Source organism: Monopterus albus, unplaced genomic scaffold (genome assembly GCF_001952655.1).
Source record: "Monopterus albus unplaced genomic scaffold, M_albus_1.0 scaffold27.1, whole genome shotgun sequence".
NCBI lineage: Eukaryota > Metazoa > Chordata > Actinopteri > Synbranchiformes > Synbranchidae > Monopterus > Monopterus albus.
This window is the reverse complement of record NW_018127907.1, coordinates 2,170,547-2,188,403: the sequence shown is the minus strand read 5'-3', so window position 1 is coordinate 2,188,403 and position 17,857 is coordinate 2,170,547. Positions and strand designations below refer to the sequence as shown.

Below are 17,857 nucleotides of genomic sequence, written 5' to 3'. Positions count from 1 at the left end.
CCGGAGGAGCTGGAGGAAGTGTCTGGAGAGAGGGAAGTCTGGGCATCTTTGCTTAGACTGCTGCCCCCGTGACCCGGTTCCAGATAAGCGAAAGAAAATGGATGGATGGATGGATGGATGAATTAAAAATTAACAGACTGGAAATGTATAAAGTCATGGAAGTGGCTTTGACCTAGTTTCACAAGTTTATGTACAATCTGTGGCATTTCACATCAGATCTTTGATGGGAACTCTGCAGTCCCCACACTGAATGTGTTTAATAGCATCTGTAAGGGATAACTGTCATGCCATACCTTAGTACTCTAACGGTTTGTTATTAAAATCTTTTCTTTGTTGTCTCTGTGCTTCTTTCTTTTGCTCTGTTGAACCTCTGTTCCTTCCTCCTCCTGTTTCTATCTCCAGACTTCCCAAGCCCATCCTCAAGAAGTCTGTTGTTCCTCGGCCATCTTCTCGTTCCACAGATGAAGAAATCCAAGGTTCCAAAGATGCCCTCATCCAGGACCTGGAGAAGAAGTTGCGCTCAAAGGAGGCTAGGAGGAGAAACAGCCAGGTGTGCGTCTTGCAAATTGTGTGAGGAGTGGGAAAATCCTGCCTTTTCCTCCATCCAGAAACACCTGCAGAAAACATAATTGCTATAGTTTATAGCAAAACAAATGACAGCACACTTTGTATGTGTGAAAATTTAAGTGTAAAGTCTGACTTTTGACAGAAACTGTCATATGAGGAGCGTATGGCTCGTCGTCTGCTGGGTCCAGACAATGTCGCCTACGTGTTTGACCAAGACAGTCTTCCACAGCTTGATCAGGTATGACAACAAACTTTAATTTTGTCAGTCAGCAGATAATATAAAAATCCCATCCCTCAATCTAACCATCTTTAACAGTATGTTTCATGTTGTACTAATGTGAAAACGTTTCTCTCTTTGGTTCTGCTACAAAACCCATTAGCTTTCATTTTGTTATTAAGTAAAGCCTACGGTTTATTACAGTCACTTAGGTTTGAATGGCTGCACAGGGAGCCCTCTTAGGGCCTCCTAATGAGCTCCCGAGCCCAGAGTTGAAAAAGCCTGGCGATTTATAATCAGCAGCCCCAGTGAGCTGTCTCATGCTGTCATTTTGACCACTTCACTGTGTGTATGCAGGATTTTGTTAGAAAGCCTCTGTTGCTGATAGGGGCTTTGTACCATCTGTTCTGTTTTTCACACACACACACACACACACACACACACACACACACACAAACATCCTCTTAAGCTAACAAGGTTTGTCAGTGGCTTTCTAGCCTATCTTCTGAGAACGGGCCCCCTTCACTGGTGACAACAGGACCTTTGTGTCAGAATACATGCAGTACACTCACACAAACTGCCTAAGCCTCCTTGTGTTATGTTGACCAGTACAGTGCCAGTTCAAACCTGTAATCACCTCAGTTCATTTGTTGTCTGTTACAGCCAGACTCAGAGGGACGACACATGGGCGGACTATGGTAAACATTAATTTTGTATCGGTGTTGCTTGTAATTATTAACTTGAATTTCCAGCTCAACATAAGAGCTTTGAGCGTGGGATTTTCCCTTGACTCCCATCCAGCAGAGCAGTATTCACTGTCTGCTGTAATGAGTTGCTAACTTTACACTACCAAAACTATAGCCTGTGTTAACTTCATCTCTTCATTGTGTAATTATTTTTAAATTTACTGAGAGGTTTGTAACTCCAACTGTCTGTCTGGAGAGGTACAGATCTCCAGTCAGTACAGTGGCCATGCTGTCAGAGGAATCGGTGTTACTATGCTTACTTGTGTGGACTGTAAATTTCAGTAAGTGAAAGCGAGGTTCTGAATAAATAATGTCTCGCTGCAGGGGAAGGCACCGCTCGGAGACAGATGAGAGGGGCACTGAGGGATCAACTATCCAGGAGAAGTGTTACGCTCCTCGCTTCCTGCAGATCCCCACAGACCTCACTGTCGAGGAGGGACGCTGCTGTAGAATTGATTTCAAGGTGGTTCGCTCTCACGTGCATGTATTAACACCAGGGCCTTAATGTTTTTAAGTTTATTGTACACTGCAGTCTGTGTTTGTACAAGGTCAGGAGCTCTGTGTACATTAAACAAAAATAAATGCAGTAATTGTGTGGTCATACAAAGGGATAAAACCTCTCTGTGTCTAGGTCGGAGGCCTGCCTACACCAGATGTCTGCTGGTACCTGGATGGTAAAGCCATTCGTCCAGATGACTACCATAAGATGTTGGTGTGTGAAAAAGGGGTGCACTCATTCATCATAGAGATAGTCACAGTGCACCATGCTGGTGTGTACGAGTGCGTGGCCAGGAACCGAGCGGGGGAGAGCAGATTCACCATGAGGCTGGATGTAATAGGTAAAAACGCCATGACATCCTATTTTGAAGACTGGTAATTCTTTCTTTTTAATAGAAGTTCACCAAAGCACTGCTTCATAATAATCATGAAGGATTTTGTAAATCAATACCAGGCTAAGGTGCGACAGAGTTTATCCACTTGTGCTGAGCAGCCTTTTCTTCCTCCTGCAGCTCAAGAGGTTCTCCGCCCTCCCACCTTCATCCAGAAGATGTCAAACTCCAGAGTTCTGGAGGGCGACACTGTGAGGCTAGAGTGCAGAGTTGACGCCTCCCCTCCTCCACAGCTCTTCTGGAAGAAAGACAAAGAGATGCTGTGCATTGACCCCAACAGAATGAGGTATGGGTGCCTCAAAGTGCCTTGGTAGCTGAATGGTTACAGTGCATGCCACATAATCACAACATCCATGGTTCGATTCTAGCCGGGGGGGCTTTGTTGCACATCCTCCTCCTCCTCTCCTGCTACTGAAATCATTTCTATGAAAGAGTTTCATGTTTTTAAAAGAGCTCTATTACAAGCATCTTGAGAATTTAGTCAGTGTGCAGGTTATGTTCCTATTTTAATAAGAAACTGTATCCATACGCAGGTTAATTTGTGCCAGACATGGCACCTCATTTATATATGAAAGAAAATGAATCTGAGTAATATATAGGAAGTCTAATACTTTTGGTACCACTAGCCTTTTACAACAGCATATTAGACTAAAATTAGAACAGTTAAATATAATAAAAACGGGTAGTTAAGCTAATTACATCACAATGTAATCAGCCTGCGCATGTGACACTGGGCCAGGTGCACATTCAGTGTAACGTTATGTTAGCCACAGAGCAAAAATGCAACAGGTGAATTTGCTAAAGTAGCTATTTCAAGTCACAGCAGGACAAAGCTAGTCAGAAATCAGAAGCTAACAGGCCAGTTATAAAGCCTACAACTGTTAATGATGATGAGATCATGGACTCCTGCCCCATGACCACGTTATGGGCTGTTTTTAATAACTGAAGGTAAGAATGTTTAATTAATGTTGCTGCATTATAGACTCTGGTGTGCTTTAAATTTGTTGCTGTAATATTCTGAATAAAATGTTAATGTGCAATAAGGCCCCAAATATGTCAGGCTTCTTATTTGAACAGATTCGCAGTCCTAATGTATTTAGCATCACTCGCACTCGACATTTATAACTGACACTTGTAAATGGGGGGGAGGGTTCATTAAAAACACAACAAATAATGTTTTGTCTCCAAGCTGCTCTCTTAACATGAAAACTACACAAATGCCCTGGTGTGTTACACAGGTGCAAAATTAATTATTCCCTGTTTAATTTCTTTGGTTTATAAACTGCTTAGTATTTGTTCGTTTGAGTGTTTAGTCGGCATGAGGACAGTTTTTCTGATGTGTGTTAACATAGTTATGAACTGCAGTGTCCTTCTGTCTGTCCACAGTCTGTACGAGGATGGCTCAGGCCGGCAGTGCCTGTTGTTAGAGAGGGTGATGAAGTCCGATGCTGGCTGGTACACGCTCTCTGCCATTAACGAAGCTGGCATGTCTACCTGCAATGCCAGGCTGGATGTAGGCAGTAAGTGCACTGTTTGTTCATGCAAATTTTAAATGGCCCATGTTAGCTATCTGTTGTTCAAGATAGTCTGGTAGTTACCATAGTAAAATTACAACAGCAGATGGAGAATGCTGTGAGTCTAGCATCACAGCCTGGAGCGCATCAAACATGTTATGAGATCGATTGGAAGCCTGACACTGCATACTGCAATAACACTCCATCTGTTGTGTGTGTGTGTGAGGGGAGAGACAAAAGCTGTACAGAACACTACCTGGTCCTCTGTTCGGATGAGCACCGCTGCTCATCTGATTAGCAAACCTGAAAGGGAGCTGAGAACTCGGCAGGTGAACAGGACCTCACGTACTGAAGCGTTACAAGAAAGAGGTTTTACAGCAGGGGGTGGCTTACACTGCACACACATTTAGTCTTCAAATTATTTGTTTAAGAATACTACTGACAACTGTATCATTATTTAATGTCCCTCAGTGGAGTATGTAGCTCCACATAATTGTATGTACAGTATATTGTGGACAAACTGCAGAGGACAACCAAACTATAGATGAATGAAAGTCAGTCCATGTCACTATTAAGTTAGTCTGACTCATATCTCTGCTAATGAGATTTTTATTTTTATTTTTTTAACATTATAATGAATTTAGAATGTAGATTTAGTTGTTTTTTTGCTCTTTTAACAGTCATTTGGATTAATTAGTCTTTTGGCTTGTTCAGCAATTTTAGACATCTGATATTTTTATTTTTGTGAATGTCAGAATAAAATGACCTCGGAACAAAAACTGAGGTGTATCATCATAAGCTTTTTATGTTGGTGTTCATTTGTACAAGACGTACTTTTAATGGATCTGATTGACTCTGTAGAGCATTTACAGCAGCTTATAGTTCGATTTACAGCTGCTGATGTTGATGTACAGCCAATGCAGACTGGACTAGAGTAGTAGGGCTGCTTTTGTCTGGGCTTTTCAGTTAATACTTTTAAGTTGTTTTAGGCACCTTACTGTACATTTTGAGCCTTGGTGATATACAAAAAGTAGTGATATCTGATGATACTCTGCACGTGTGTTCTGACACCTGACTTGCTAAAACGAGTCTGAGGTTTAATAAGGCACAGATGGGACTGACCTATAAAGTATGTTGACAACTACTCACACATGTAGCTCTGACCATCAACACACCTGAAAGAACCGACACATGCACAGCATGTGAAACACTCCTGGTTCCGCTCTAGTGTCTCAGGTCCCCGAAGAATCAAAAGCTAAACATGGGCTGGTTACATATGTGGCACTGAGCCGTGCCGCGCTGCCTTGTGCTATGGCGTGCAGGGCAGAAGAGTTATTTTCAGACACCAGCTTAAAAGAATGTTTAGCCTCCACTGCCCACCAGTAAAACCAGTATTGCTGCTGTTGGTGACATGAGTTTGTATTAGCTGTATGAATAAACAAGAAATTTGCAGGTCTGTAGAAAAAGGCTGAACCAGGTCCTGCTGGAGGAGATTACTACACGCTGCAGACACAATTTCATGTGTATGTAATGTCAGAAAATGACTGGTACATGACTTTGTACGGGCTGCCCCTTATATTATTTACAGCCAATAGTTAAAACAAAGTTTTAAGCCAGATGTACGAGTAAAATAAAGTAATGGATCCCACAGTCAGTCTTTGTTGAAGAAGATGTAAGGAGATTGAAAAATTACAAAAGAGTAGATTAATATTGTAGTCAAATGATGATGTTGGCTAATCAATCATTCAGTCCAAATAAGTTGTACCAGATTCATTAGTGGTGTTTTATAAATAACAAACTAAAATCATGTTCTTGAGTGTAATATTTAAAATCACCACTTTCTTCTTTGTCCTTTCCAGCTCGCACAACTGCAGCTGTAAAAACGAACACCCCTGCCTCGAACACGTTGAAGCTGCTGTCATCTCGGCGCCACATGCCCGCTCTGACTGTAGAGAGTCCCGCCCAACACACTGCCCCGCTGTATGAGAGCGAAGAGCTGTAGATCCACACTAACTCCAGTCTGTCACGCATCATACGCCTCCGAACTGTACAGCTGGGCCAGAGCTTGTATGAACTGTAAAGTCAGGGCAGAAACAGTTCTATACTTGCTTTGGCTCAGAGTACAAATGAATAGCATCACAGCAGATAAGCCCACGTCTCAAAAGCCAGTCCAAATCAGGCTCAGTAAGCAAGCAATGCTTTGGTTGATGTGCAAGATAAATAAGCTTTGCAATATTTTAAACTACAATTGTGATCCAGTATTAGATGAGTTTTCTGTTACTGAAAGAAGTTTTGTCTTGCAACATGCTCAAAGAAATGTTCCTCCATGTTGCAGAGGTTCGTTGATATTCTGAATCAGCCTTTAATGATTGTTTCTAATGTCTAGGAAACAACGGCACCCTTTAAGAACACTTGATTGATCCATAGGTTCAGGGGGTGTAGTTCAAATATTCACTCATGTTGTCCATCTGCTGCTGCTTGTTATCTCTGTGCCCCCCCGTGTTCAAAGCTCGTGTTTGACATATGCCTGTTGCCTCTCTACTCTGCCTGCCTGTCGTGTCTGCTTTCAGCAATGTGGTCTAGGTCATGGATGTATTAATAGACTTGGCTATGGAGCAGAAGGGTCAGCTATGCTGCCGGTTTTGTCCCAGTGGCCAACCACAATACTGCATCGCCAAACGCTCTATGATCCAGAAACAATTTCCCCATAGAAAACTGAAGACAGGACAAGTTCGTTTATTATGTGCTGGGTAAGCACCTTTCTTTTGAATAATTGTTAATGAAATAATGTTGAAACAGTTTCTAGCTCTCTTCCATGGTCCGGGTTAAAAAACGGGGAGTAACCTGGATTAACTACAGTACCCACAATCCAACACTACCACCATCTGTCACTGCACTTTTAATCATAACAGCTGTCTCTGTGCAAGGCTATCTCGTCCACACCCATCCTCCGTTCATCTAGCTCATAGTTGAAAAAGGGGGCTCTTATGTTTGAGCCTCAGAATTTAAATGTTAGGCCTTAAATTCCAGCTGCTGCTGTCGTGATGTCTGTAAAGCTCCATGTAACAGAATCAAAAGTTGTTTTTAACTTGAGACTAATCTGATGTTATCCCCCATTTAAAGGTGTTTACTGCCCAGATTCTCTGTGGAACAAACTCAGTCTAATATGTGTTTTTAAAGTGTTTCTGATATACAGTGTATGTGAGTGAAGCTATTTATTTGATGAAGTTATTAGTTATCAGTGTTGGGACTTGAAGTTGCCCTTGTCTTGACCTGCAGAAGGTCAGCCTGTGCCCAGATTCCAGACTCTCTATTTCTGTGTAAAACGCAGTCAAAGAGAGGCTGGATTTGCCCGCTTACCTTGAAACTGGTTGTTATTGCCACTTGGGAGCTAACTTCACAAAACCTTTTTCTTTTTTGCTGGAACTGCATGCAGACTGAAAATTTAACCCTGTGTGGCCACAGTTCAGTGGCAGGAGTTACTCTAAAGATGCCCATTAGACCCTGAGATCTGGATCTCGGGAAATGAAAATGCCATTTTCTGGTTCAGCCTCTGTGAAAATAGAAACTGTAGTTGGGCTGCATTTATAAACTAAACTGTCTTTTACTCAATCAGTGGTTTTAGATGCAGTATTTCTGCAGTTTGTCACAGTGTTTGGATCAAATAGTGTTAGATTTGCTTAAAGCACAGCAAAGTTTGGTAAGTTAGGCCCTTTCTGTTGAGATTGTAAACTGCAGGTATAAGTGTGTATAATCCTGAAATTGTTTGTTGTGTAAGAAGTTCTACATATCACTGAATGAATGAGGAATAAAGCCTATGTGTCTAGTTTTGCCACCTGCTGTGTTTCTCTGGTTGGCACAGAGGTTATAGCGCATTGTGCTGCCCTCTGGTGGTTGTGTTCAAATCTTTCTCACAAGGATCTGACTTAAAAACAGGACTAATTCAAATACTTTTATTAAAAACAAATGTTGTCGACAATACCAAAAATCACATAGAACCTGTTTCTGGCTGAAAGAGGACTGAAGGTGGCAGGTAGCAGAAAATGTTTCTGCTGTGGCTTTACAGTTTGCCTGTTTTGTAAAGAAGCTACACAGTCTCACCTCAGTTACCCTCTTCTACATTATGAACACACACAGTTCATACTTTCATGTGTAAACAGATTAATGAGAAAGCTAAAGCAAACAGGAAGGAGGGAGGATAATGGATGAATGGCCTCATTTACAGAAATCCAAAGGCATGTGAATAATGCTGTAACTAAAAAAGAAACGGCTACACTGTGGCAGTAAAATAAGAATGTTGAACTGAGTGTCTAAAACGAAGCATGGTTTAAACATCTGTGCTGCCTAATGTGTGACTAATGCATCCTGGCAGGCACTTGGAACAGTTCTTCACGTTAGCACATTTTGTATGACGGGTAAAAACACCTGATAGAACTCCAGTTTTTTTTCCTGTAGTTCTGTCACGTCTACAACTTAACGGCTCATATCTCAGGGGTTGGTAGAACACATGATCTAGATACTGAAACTTCTTTAGTACACTTTTGTACGGAAAACTGAGCATCTTTGACTGTCCTAACTTTAAAAAAAAGTTCAATTCATTTGACAGAAATAATTTACAGGTGACTTTCTATTGCAATAGCTAAATAGCATTGCTATGATAAAATGATCAAAAATACACTTGGTAAAAATGTAAAAAAGAAAAAAAAATCTAGATATTTGAATGTGTGCACATACAGGAAAGAGGTTTGTTTTGAGGCCAGATACTGACACTAAAATGAAAAGAAGGGACATCGCATCCTGTGATCTTCTCACACAGACAAAGCAGCTGATGTACTGTGTGTGGAATCTGGACTCTTCCTGTCTGCTAATAACATGACTCAAAAATGGGACTGCTGCTGTGTGAGACTAGTGCTGACAACACATGTCCTGATGAGCTATGCTGGTGGAACAACCAGAAGTGGACTGACAACTTCTAGAAAACAGAACCTACTGAGAATAAAGGCAGAGCTCAACTGTCTTCTCTGTCCCTCCAGAGGTGTTTACATTTGTTTTGTAATCTGAAGTGAAAGTGTGACGTCTGTAGCTGATGCAGCCTCATTCTCATTGGTCAAATTTCCACATCACTCTCTTTGTCATTGTCATGGTCACCATCGTAGAACTCGTTGGCTGCCTCTGGTCTGAGAAAGTAATATTACTGACAGTCAGACACAGGAACAATTCACAGGTTTAAAATATTTCATGTCCGTTACTTTAGTCCCCAGACATGGAGGTGTACTGACCTGGTGTAGTTTTCCTCGGCCCCTCTCTCGTCAGGATCTGGCTCATCGTTGCGTTCGTAGCTCAGCATGTCAGAGGGGACGTCGTGGATCTGGACGCTGGGAGCGTGGTTCAACATCTTCAAGTTCTCAAACACTGTTTGGCGAATCTGCTCCAAGTACTGCAAGGACATGTGCACAGCTAGAAAGATGGCATAGTGGAGGTGCTGATGTCATCAGACCCAATTAATACTTCTAGGCTGTGCACCCTGAATGTCATGATATCGCTCAGGTCCTGCAGCCACTGGAGTATTCTAACTACACAGACTGTGCGATGATGCTTTACCTGTCTGGAGTTCTGGTTTTCTATCCTGGTGCTGACGTCAGGATGCAGCGTGAAGTCTGGAGCAAAGTACTCAAAATACTCTGGAGAGGACAAAGCAGGACAGGAGAGGTCTTAAAAAGACTATTAAATTGTATATGACTTATTTCTACTTATCAGATGTAAACTAATAAGGTCATTCTTTAGCTGTATCTGCTAACCCACAGCTACAGGTAACCCTAGTGGCTACACTGGGCTTCCAACAGACGGTGATGGAGGCTGAAAATGAACAAATTTCTGCTCAGTAGAAGCTTTTTTTTTTTCATTTAAACTGAGGGACTCAACAAAACATAACAACACTCAGGGCAATGACTAAAAACCTTAAAAAGCAAAACCAGAGGTGCTGTTCCAGTGCAAAATCTTAGCAACTTGGAACTGTTGAAAGCTGTGGTACATTATGGTACAGCTCACCACTATAAGGCAGCTCATCACTGATGGATTCGTCCACTAACAGAGATGTCTCATAGGTCCTAGAATACAGAAGGCAAGAGAAATTGTCTAACGTCCGAGCAGTAGCTAACTTTAAAATGTATGTTTTGTTGCTGTCACACATTTAGTTCTTGATTCTTACCAGCAGCGAGCCACATTCCTCACTGTGTATCCTCCTCCTCCCAAGACCAACAGAGGAATCTTAAAACCCTTCACAAACTCCACACACTCACTGAAACAGAAAAGGCAACAGGCAGACACACACTGATTAAAGTCAACTCAGAGCAGCAACAGAAACGGCCATCCCTATCAACATTAGGACAGACACACACCAAGCTGACAGTCTGCTGTCAGTGATTGTCTGTCGGGGCTCGTCTTCCCGGTGTGTCCCGCACTGTTGGCACTAGTCGACCCTAGTGGGTGGCTTTTCGGCCAATTCACCACGTTGAATCGCCGTCGGACCGTTGGGCCTCGTCGGTGAGGGAGAGACCACTCTCATTGCCTTAGTGAATCAGTGCAGGAGACAACAACAGTTCAGGATGTACTTCCTGCACCAGCTCGGGAAGTTCGACCTGCCCCAGGAGCTGCTGATACAGTTCTACAGAGGAATCATCGAGTCTGTTCTCTGCACCTCCATCACTGTCTGGTGTGGCCCAGCTAGCAAAAGGGACAGGAACAGACTTCAGCGGACAGTCAGGACTGCAGAAAAGGTAATTGGTGCGGACCTGTACACCTCATGGGTCAAAAGGAGGGCGGAGAGGATCAGTGCAGACCCCTCACACCCCGGACACAATCTGTTTGAACTCCTCCCCTCTGGACGGCGTTACAGGTCAATGTGCACCAAGACAACCAGGCACAGGGACAGTTTCTTCCCCAAGGCTGTCACTCCGATGAACACTTAACCCATGACAGTATGACTGGACAATAACCCTCAGTGCAATACCTGTAAATATATATTGTACAGATTATACAGATCCGTACAGGTCTCTATTTTTTAAGTACTCCATTTTTATCATTTCCTAATGAACATTCCTTTGTCTGTTTGCACTGTTTATACTGTTTATTTTGTTATACTACACAGCCTTATAAGCAAACTTTATTGCCAAGTATTTTAAAAATACAAGGAATTTGACTCCAGCTTGATGGCCCCCGATATGGACAACATAAAAGTTTGGTATATTGTTTACTTGCCCCTTGCTGTTGCCTTGCATAGGGATATGTACATGCACATCGAGAGCCGCTGTACCAGAGTCAAATTCCTCACGTCCAACACACCTGGCCAACAAAGCTGACTCTGATTCTGAAAGCCCCTTTGGCCTGTTGCAGTACTATTTATGATTTTACCCATTTAGTGTGGTTTGTCCCTGTTTTTTGCCTCCACACCCCTTCTTCCGCAACCAAAAGACCGAGGGCAGAGAATGACAGTCATTTGCAAATTCTTATCAGACATATTCTCGACAAGAAGCAGCTTTAAACAGCAGCTGTTTTGAACGAGAGATGTTTTGTTTCTAGCTTTTACTTCTGAATTCCAGTTCTTCTTCTCTCCCTTTCTGAATGGTGAATACAGATACAGACAGCTGCTGGTAGGGGGAGTTATTTCTGTCACGCAGGTGCAGAACGTACATGCTAGTCGGTCATTGTCACTTTTTCTACCTGACTGGCCCAGACAAACCCGGCGTGAGGTGACGCAGAGGCCAGCCTTCGTTGTTGCTAGTTCTTTCACACCCACTTGGTGTGTTTCTGCCCTAACACTATGTGAAACTACATGATGTAAATGTATTTGCATTGTACATACAGTATGGTTCTCTCTTGTACTCTGTAAATGGGAATGCACCTCACAAATTATGAGTGAGATTACTTTGATGTTTACAAAAAATACACAAGTAAAATATTCATTTAGAGCTATTTAATATAAGCATGTGAAATGTAATGGTCTCTCAGTCTCACCCATGTCCTCGTATACTGAGGTTGAAGCAGCCCAGTCTGTCACAGCCCAGAGAATCTGCTCCACACTGCAAAAAGAATAACTCTCAGCCAAGAACTGTGCTGACAAACACAGCTGTCTCATATGTACTAGGAACCACATTAGGTGAGATGACAGATGCTATGTAAAAATAGAAAATCAGAAGTGCCATCTGACCTGTAGGACAATGCAGGTTGGCTGGTAGAAATCCACGACCTGTTTAATAACTGGCTGGAATAGCTGCCTGTAGCCTGAAACACATACAGATGTTGGTTCACAGCAGGATGACTCTTCTACTGACACAGTCAACACAATAATGTGTTGTGTCTGTTAGTTTATACAATAGGTGCAGCATTTCAGTAACTGTGCAGGAAGTGAACTCACTCTGGTCGTCAATGCCGTCTCTCAGAGGAACGTTGAGGCAGTAGTACCGACCGCTCTCAGCTCCAACCTCGTACATGTCGCCTACAGCAAAAAGACAACAAAAAACAGAATCACCGTGAGAAACAAGAATCATGGTTCAGCTGCACCAATAGGTCCCCCCCCCCCATTACCCCATTACAATGTATCAGATGAACAGCATTTTCAGAACGTGTAATAAATGCCCAGTGTTTATTCTAAATCAGAAAAAAACACTTTGTACAGCAAAACATTTCACAGGTACATTTACCTGTTCCTGGAAAAAAGTAGTTCCCATATTTGTGGAAGGACACCGTCATGACTCGGTCTGTCAGGTAAAAGGCCTCCTGGACGCCATCGCCATGGTGAATGTCTATGTCAATGTACAGAACCCTAGGGTGGTATCTGTTCCACACACACACACACACACACACACACACACACACACACACACACAGGGCTGAAAAGTGAGAAACAGGCAAGGACAGGCTTGAACTAAGTTTTTCAGGAGAGTGTCCTTTTACTTGAGTAGCTCCAGTATACTGATGACGATGTCATTGACGTAGCAAAACCCAGATGCCTGAAACACAGACAAAGGATTTTAGTCTTTTAACCATTCACAGTAAAACAGGAAGTGACTGCAGTGAGGACTGGCACTAATATACAAGACTTGGTCCCAACCTCAAATTTTTTGGCATGATGCAATCCTCCAGCCCAGTTGATGGCAATGTCACAGATCTAGATAATAAAATAGAACCAGCATCAAATAGAGGTCACAATATCCCCCTGACCAGTCAACCAGTAGTGCTGCAGCCATGTTGTTCCATGTCAGTGTAACAAAGAAAGCGTCAGAGCAGGACAGGAATTAACATGGCTGCAGTGGTCTTGATGCTTGTGACAGGGGAACTGCTTAAATTAAACCACTAACTTCCACTATGGCAACACTGGCTTGTGTGTATTCATGTTATGTGTGTTACCTTGTGGTTTAGCTGTGTAGCTCCCTGTAAAGAGGCTCCTGTGTATCTTGAACAGAACTCAAAAAGACCTGGAAAGACAGGACTGAAACACAAACAACCAAAATGTGGCTAGGGTTAATCAGACCTCTAATAACAGGGATGGCCAAGTTGGCTATTTGATGCATTTATGCTGCAGTGCAGATATATCATTAATTTTTCAGAGGAGTGAGAAGAGGAACATGAAAGCATCCGAGAAGTTCAAGTGTCCTGTATAAAAGAGAAAGGAGACACCCAGACCTTGATAATAACTAGGAACAAAGTATTTTGTCATAATTTACAATACATAGTGTTTCAGCATATTTTAAAAACAGCCCATTATTATAAAGAACAGCAATACTCACCAGTCATCTCCCACATTAAACGTGTTAAGGCTCTTTGTGAAGCCCTGCATGTTGTTGGGGCTGACCTTCTGTAGGAAGTCGATGTAGTCTTCAGAGTGGAACCGACACATGTCGTGCTGAGATGCTTTGTATGGCTTAAAAACCTTAAAAAAAAACCCTCAAATTACATAAAGCCTAGTTTTGTCAGGGTCTAAATTTGTAACACCATCTCTATGTTGCTCACCATCATCTTCTTGTACAGCCCATAGTGCAACACAAGACTGTGAGTCAGAGACAAACGGTGAGGCTTCATGGGGTGGCCAGTACCTGGGAGGGACACAGGGTATCAGGTATTTCATTAATGTCACGATGTATTAGAGTGACAACCAATATTGAAATACATCATCTGAATTTCATAATGCCACTGTGCAGACTAATAAATGACAGGCCAGTGTTCTGAATAGTACAGGTAGTGGCCAGGGTGCCCCGTTCAGAACACGTTTTAAGACCTTTTGTCACTTAGATTAGGTAACTAGCATGAGTTTGCAAGGCTGTACAAATAATTAAAGTAGTAATTTGCTGCTAAATCCGATATGGTCTTAAAAGAGAAATGGTCTCATACTTGTATAGTGCCTTTCTATGCTTTTACAGCACACTCAAAGCGCTTTCACATTATTTGGCCATTCACCCATTCGCACTCCCAAGCACTCACGCATTCACACACCGGTGACATCACCGGGAGCAACTGGGGGTTCAGCGTCTTGCTCAAGGACACCTCGACATGTTGTCTAGACAAGCCGGGAATCGAACCGCTAATCCTCCTGAGCCACAGCCGCCCTTGAGGCCTCTGCTTCGGCTTCAGCAGCAGCCCATCAGGTGAGGGGGAGAGTCGAACACCTCTGGAAGAATGTTAGGGGTTTTTCTAAAGTCCTGTGGGAATTTGAAGGACTCTTCTTGTGTATACTGTGCGTGCAGCTAAGGGTAAGTCCAGTTTTTCGAGCGTTGATTTATTGGGGTTTATGGAGTTTTTATTAGGGTTATGGAGATGTTAAACAAATAAGCACTGTGGCCATAATATGGCATATTTTGGCAGAATTTGTACAGGAATAGTAATTTGCCTAACATCATGTAACTATTACACTGATTTGTTTTGTATTATTACTTACTACAAACAGCCAATTTAGAATAATTAAGAAAATGTCTCAGCAAGTGTTAAAAACTGTGACATGATGGAACGGTATAATGTTAGTAAAGATGACTGGCACGTTAGCTAGCGGCCAAATGTTGTATAAACTGTGCAGCTGTGTAACGTTACCTATAAATATAAAATCACGCTATAAAGCTGGTGAAAAGCAGCGCAACAGATCTCCAAATGCACTGTGCTAACAATTCCATATAAAAATCAAATATAACACATCCGTAAAGTTGGTAGCATGTAGCTAGCTTGTATTAGCACCATTTCCCTGTGTAGGTCTGTTTACTACAATAACCTAACTTACCGTAATGAAAGTTGCCTACATCTGGGTCGTAAAAATAAGATGTTCTGTTGTTCATTATGAAAGAAATATCTTATGACTTTTTTTTGTAAAACTATGGCTGCTCTTTCAACAATAATACCCGCATTTTTTCAGTCATTTAGCAGACAGCCGCCATGGTAAACACCGACCATAAGTACGTCATCATAACGGGACAATAATAGAGGGGAGGGGGGATGGTAGGAAAAGAGATAGTACTGTAGCTGAAAAACTGATCAAAATATGACATTAAGTAATCACAAATTTATCATAAATTCGGCTTACTTGTATTCGTTCCTTACTACTTAGCAAAACAGTAAGGAAGTATATTGCCAATAGAATACAACTCCTGAGAATCAACCTATGTAAAAGCTCTAACCCACAACACAACCCTTGCAAGACCTTACTATAAATCAGTGGTTCTCAAACATTGTCAAAAAATTATAACGAAATTGGCCAATTTTAAAATTTCAAATTTATTGAAATATCAAATAACACTAAGTTGAAAACGGATAAAATATAAATGCTACTGTATTGTTTGACAGGGGGATAGTTTTCAATTTTGCAGCACTTGTTTCATCGAGCATAATCGACACCATGTCTACAGTTACAGGGAGAATGAGCTGCTCAGCAATTGAGATAGGTTTCATCATATTTTCTTTTCGGCTGGCTTTTTGGTTGATAAGGCTACTGCCTGTTGTTTTTTTGTTTGCTTGCACTGAATCGCCTTCTTTTGTGGTCCATGTAACAAATGTATCCATTTACATTATTATGCCCACTACGTACACTATTGGCCCTCTGTGTGAACGTTTCCTTATATTGTTGCACCGCAGTTAACATGCTGACGTTAACATGCCGACGTTAAACCGTTATTGTTGTACTATGGTTCCACCTTTTTTCTCCCTGGCCCCGAACTGATGTTATTTTAATTTACTTGTATTAATGACCCATTTCTAATTTTCTCCGTTCATTGCGCCCCACCAGTCATGTCTTTATTCCCCACTAGTGGGGCGCACCCCACACTTTGAGAACCACGGCTATAGGTGATACTGAAATGATGATAATGTACTACATGACACTAAAGTAACACAACATTACCTATTGGGCAAACAAAAATATGGAGGATTGACTTAGCCACTAAGATTTAATGAATAAATAAACAAAATCATTAAACAAATGAACAAAAAAAACAAAACAGATACAATGTGACAAAAAGTTTGAAACATACCTTTAATAAAGACAATGATAAATTAATCTACAAAAATGTGTAACAGGACCACGTTATTTAACATGTAGTTCTCAATTCTAAGTTCACTTTTTCAAAGCTGCCAGCACAACACAGTCATTGCTTTGACATAAAATGTATTTAAAGACCACAAATCATGTTCATGAACCATGAACCACAAACTGTTTCTCACTGAAACTCAATCAACACCAATATAGTTCATTTGCATGTCTATAGCCTTATACTTTTAAAACAATTAAATGTACCTTCCAAACACAACACAAAATTACCATAAACTGCAATCTGCTACCTTCTGCTGCACCTACATCTATAGATAAATGTTTTTTAAATAAAGCATAAATACTTACCTTATTGCATATCTTGATGACCTCAGAAACATTGTAAGGTGATGAAAGTAAGGACAGATGAGGCTGAAATCAGAACAGTTCACCATTCTCTTCCAATCACAGAGTAGTTTACAGCTTATCCCAGCATGGTGCCACTTTTCTTTCCACCCTACGCTACATTCATCAACTGTATAGAGGAAATCTTTTGGACGGATTATTTCCAAAATGTGTTTTCAGAAACCTAGACTAGGGTGGCACTGCGGTGTAGTCGTTAGCGCTGTCACCTCACAGCAAGAAGGTTCTGGGTTTGAGCCCAGGCCCACTCAGGGCCTTTCTAATTGAAGTTTGCATGTTCACCCTGTGCCTGCGTGGGTTCTCTCTGTGTACTCTGGCTTCCTCCCACAGTCCAAAGACATACAGCTTAGGTTTACTGGTGACTCTAAATTGCCCCTAGGAGTGAGTGCGGGTGTGTGTGGCTTTTTGTCTACATGCCAGCCCTGTGATAGACTGGTGAACGGTCTAGGGTGTACCCCAACACTTGCCCAACGTGAGCTGGAAGTGGCTCCAGCGCCCCCAGGCACCCTATTCAGGAAAAAGTGGAATAGATAATGGAAGGATGAGTAGACTAAATCTTTTTCACTAGTGTTCAAACACTGGAAACACAAATTATGTTCATCTGTAAATGACAGCAACAAACAAACGTGTGCTGACAATGTCCAGTCATGGACTTTAATGCACATCTTGTTTATCTTTGAGCTAAATCAAGTGATTTTGACAGCACCAAGCTTAATAACACATCTCCATAGGTTTAGTTTACTATAGCTGTTAATTTTATTTTTAGCACCTGTTCATTAAAAAACATTTTTGAGACTTTCCAGATCATAAAATGATAAAAAGCAGACGTTCCACATGTGGCAGAGAGGAGTTAGAACAAGAAGGCAGATATATTCCCGTGCATCCAATGGCTTCAGTACTCAGTAAAAACCTGTAGAAATAAACACCAGTGCACACATACTGTAATATCGGTTCTTTCACCAAGGGGGTTTAATGGATTTTAAAGATATTCCAACTGA

General features: G+C 41.7%; 2 protein-coding genes across 3 annotated transcripts in view; one reads left to right on the top strand and one right to left on the bottom strand.

Annotated features, from left to right (window-relative positions):
* The window catches only part of myot (myotilin), a 15,185-nt gene extending 8,434 nt beyond the window's left edge, over nucleotides 1-6,751 (top strand). For both annotated transcript variants that reach the window (XM_020595460.1, XM_020595461.1), the window contains exons 4-11: nucleotides 403-550; nucleotides 710-805; nucleotides 1,448-1,482; nucleotides 1,855-1,993; nucleotides 2,162-2,369; nucleotides 2,541-2,706; nucleotides 3,807-3,940; nucleotides 5,794-6,751. In XM_020595460.1, the coding sequence (XP_020451116.1) occupies nucleotides 403-550; nucleotides 710-805; nucleotides 1,448-1,482; nucleotides 1,855-1,993; nucleotides 2,162-2,369; nucleotides 2,541-2,706; nucleotides 3,807-3,940; nucleotides 5,794-5,936 (1,069 nt within the window). In that variant the 3' untranslated portion in view covers nucleotides 5,937-6,751. The remainder of the gene's footprint in view (nucleotides 1-402; nucleotides 551-709; nucleotides 806-1,447; nucleotides 1,483-1,854; nucleotides 1,994-2,161; nucleotides 2,370-2,540; nucleotides 2,707-3,806; nucleotides 3,941-5,793) is intronic.
* A 1,768-nt stretch (nucleotides 6,752-8,519) lies between these two features.
* On the bottom strand, nucleotides 8,520-15,390 carry hdac3 (histone deacetylase 3). Its single transcript, XM_020595462.1, has 15 exons — nucleotides 15,198-15,390; nucleotides 13,943-14,025; nucleotides 13,720-13,862; nucleotides 13,340-13,421; nucleotides 13,044-13,100; nucleotides 12,887-12,942; nucleotides 12,634-12,767; nucleotides 12,348-12,428; nucleotides 12,141-12,214; nucleotides 11,948-12,012; nucleotides 10,143-10,232; nucleotides 9,983-10,041; nucleotides 9,536-9,615; nucleotides 9,214-9,371; nucleotides 8,520-9,111 (listed from the first exon to the last, which is right to left on the bottom strand). The coding sequence occupies exons 1-15, from the start codon at nucleotides 15,250-15,252 to the stop codon at nucleotides 9,042-9,044; spliced, it is 1,287 nt and encodes a 428-aa protein (XP_020451118.1). The 5' UTR covers nucleotides 15,253-15,390; the 3' UTR covers nucleotides 8,520-9,041.
* Nucleotides 15,391-17,857: the final 2,467 nt, after the last annotated feature.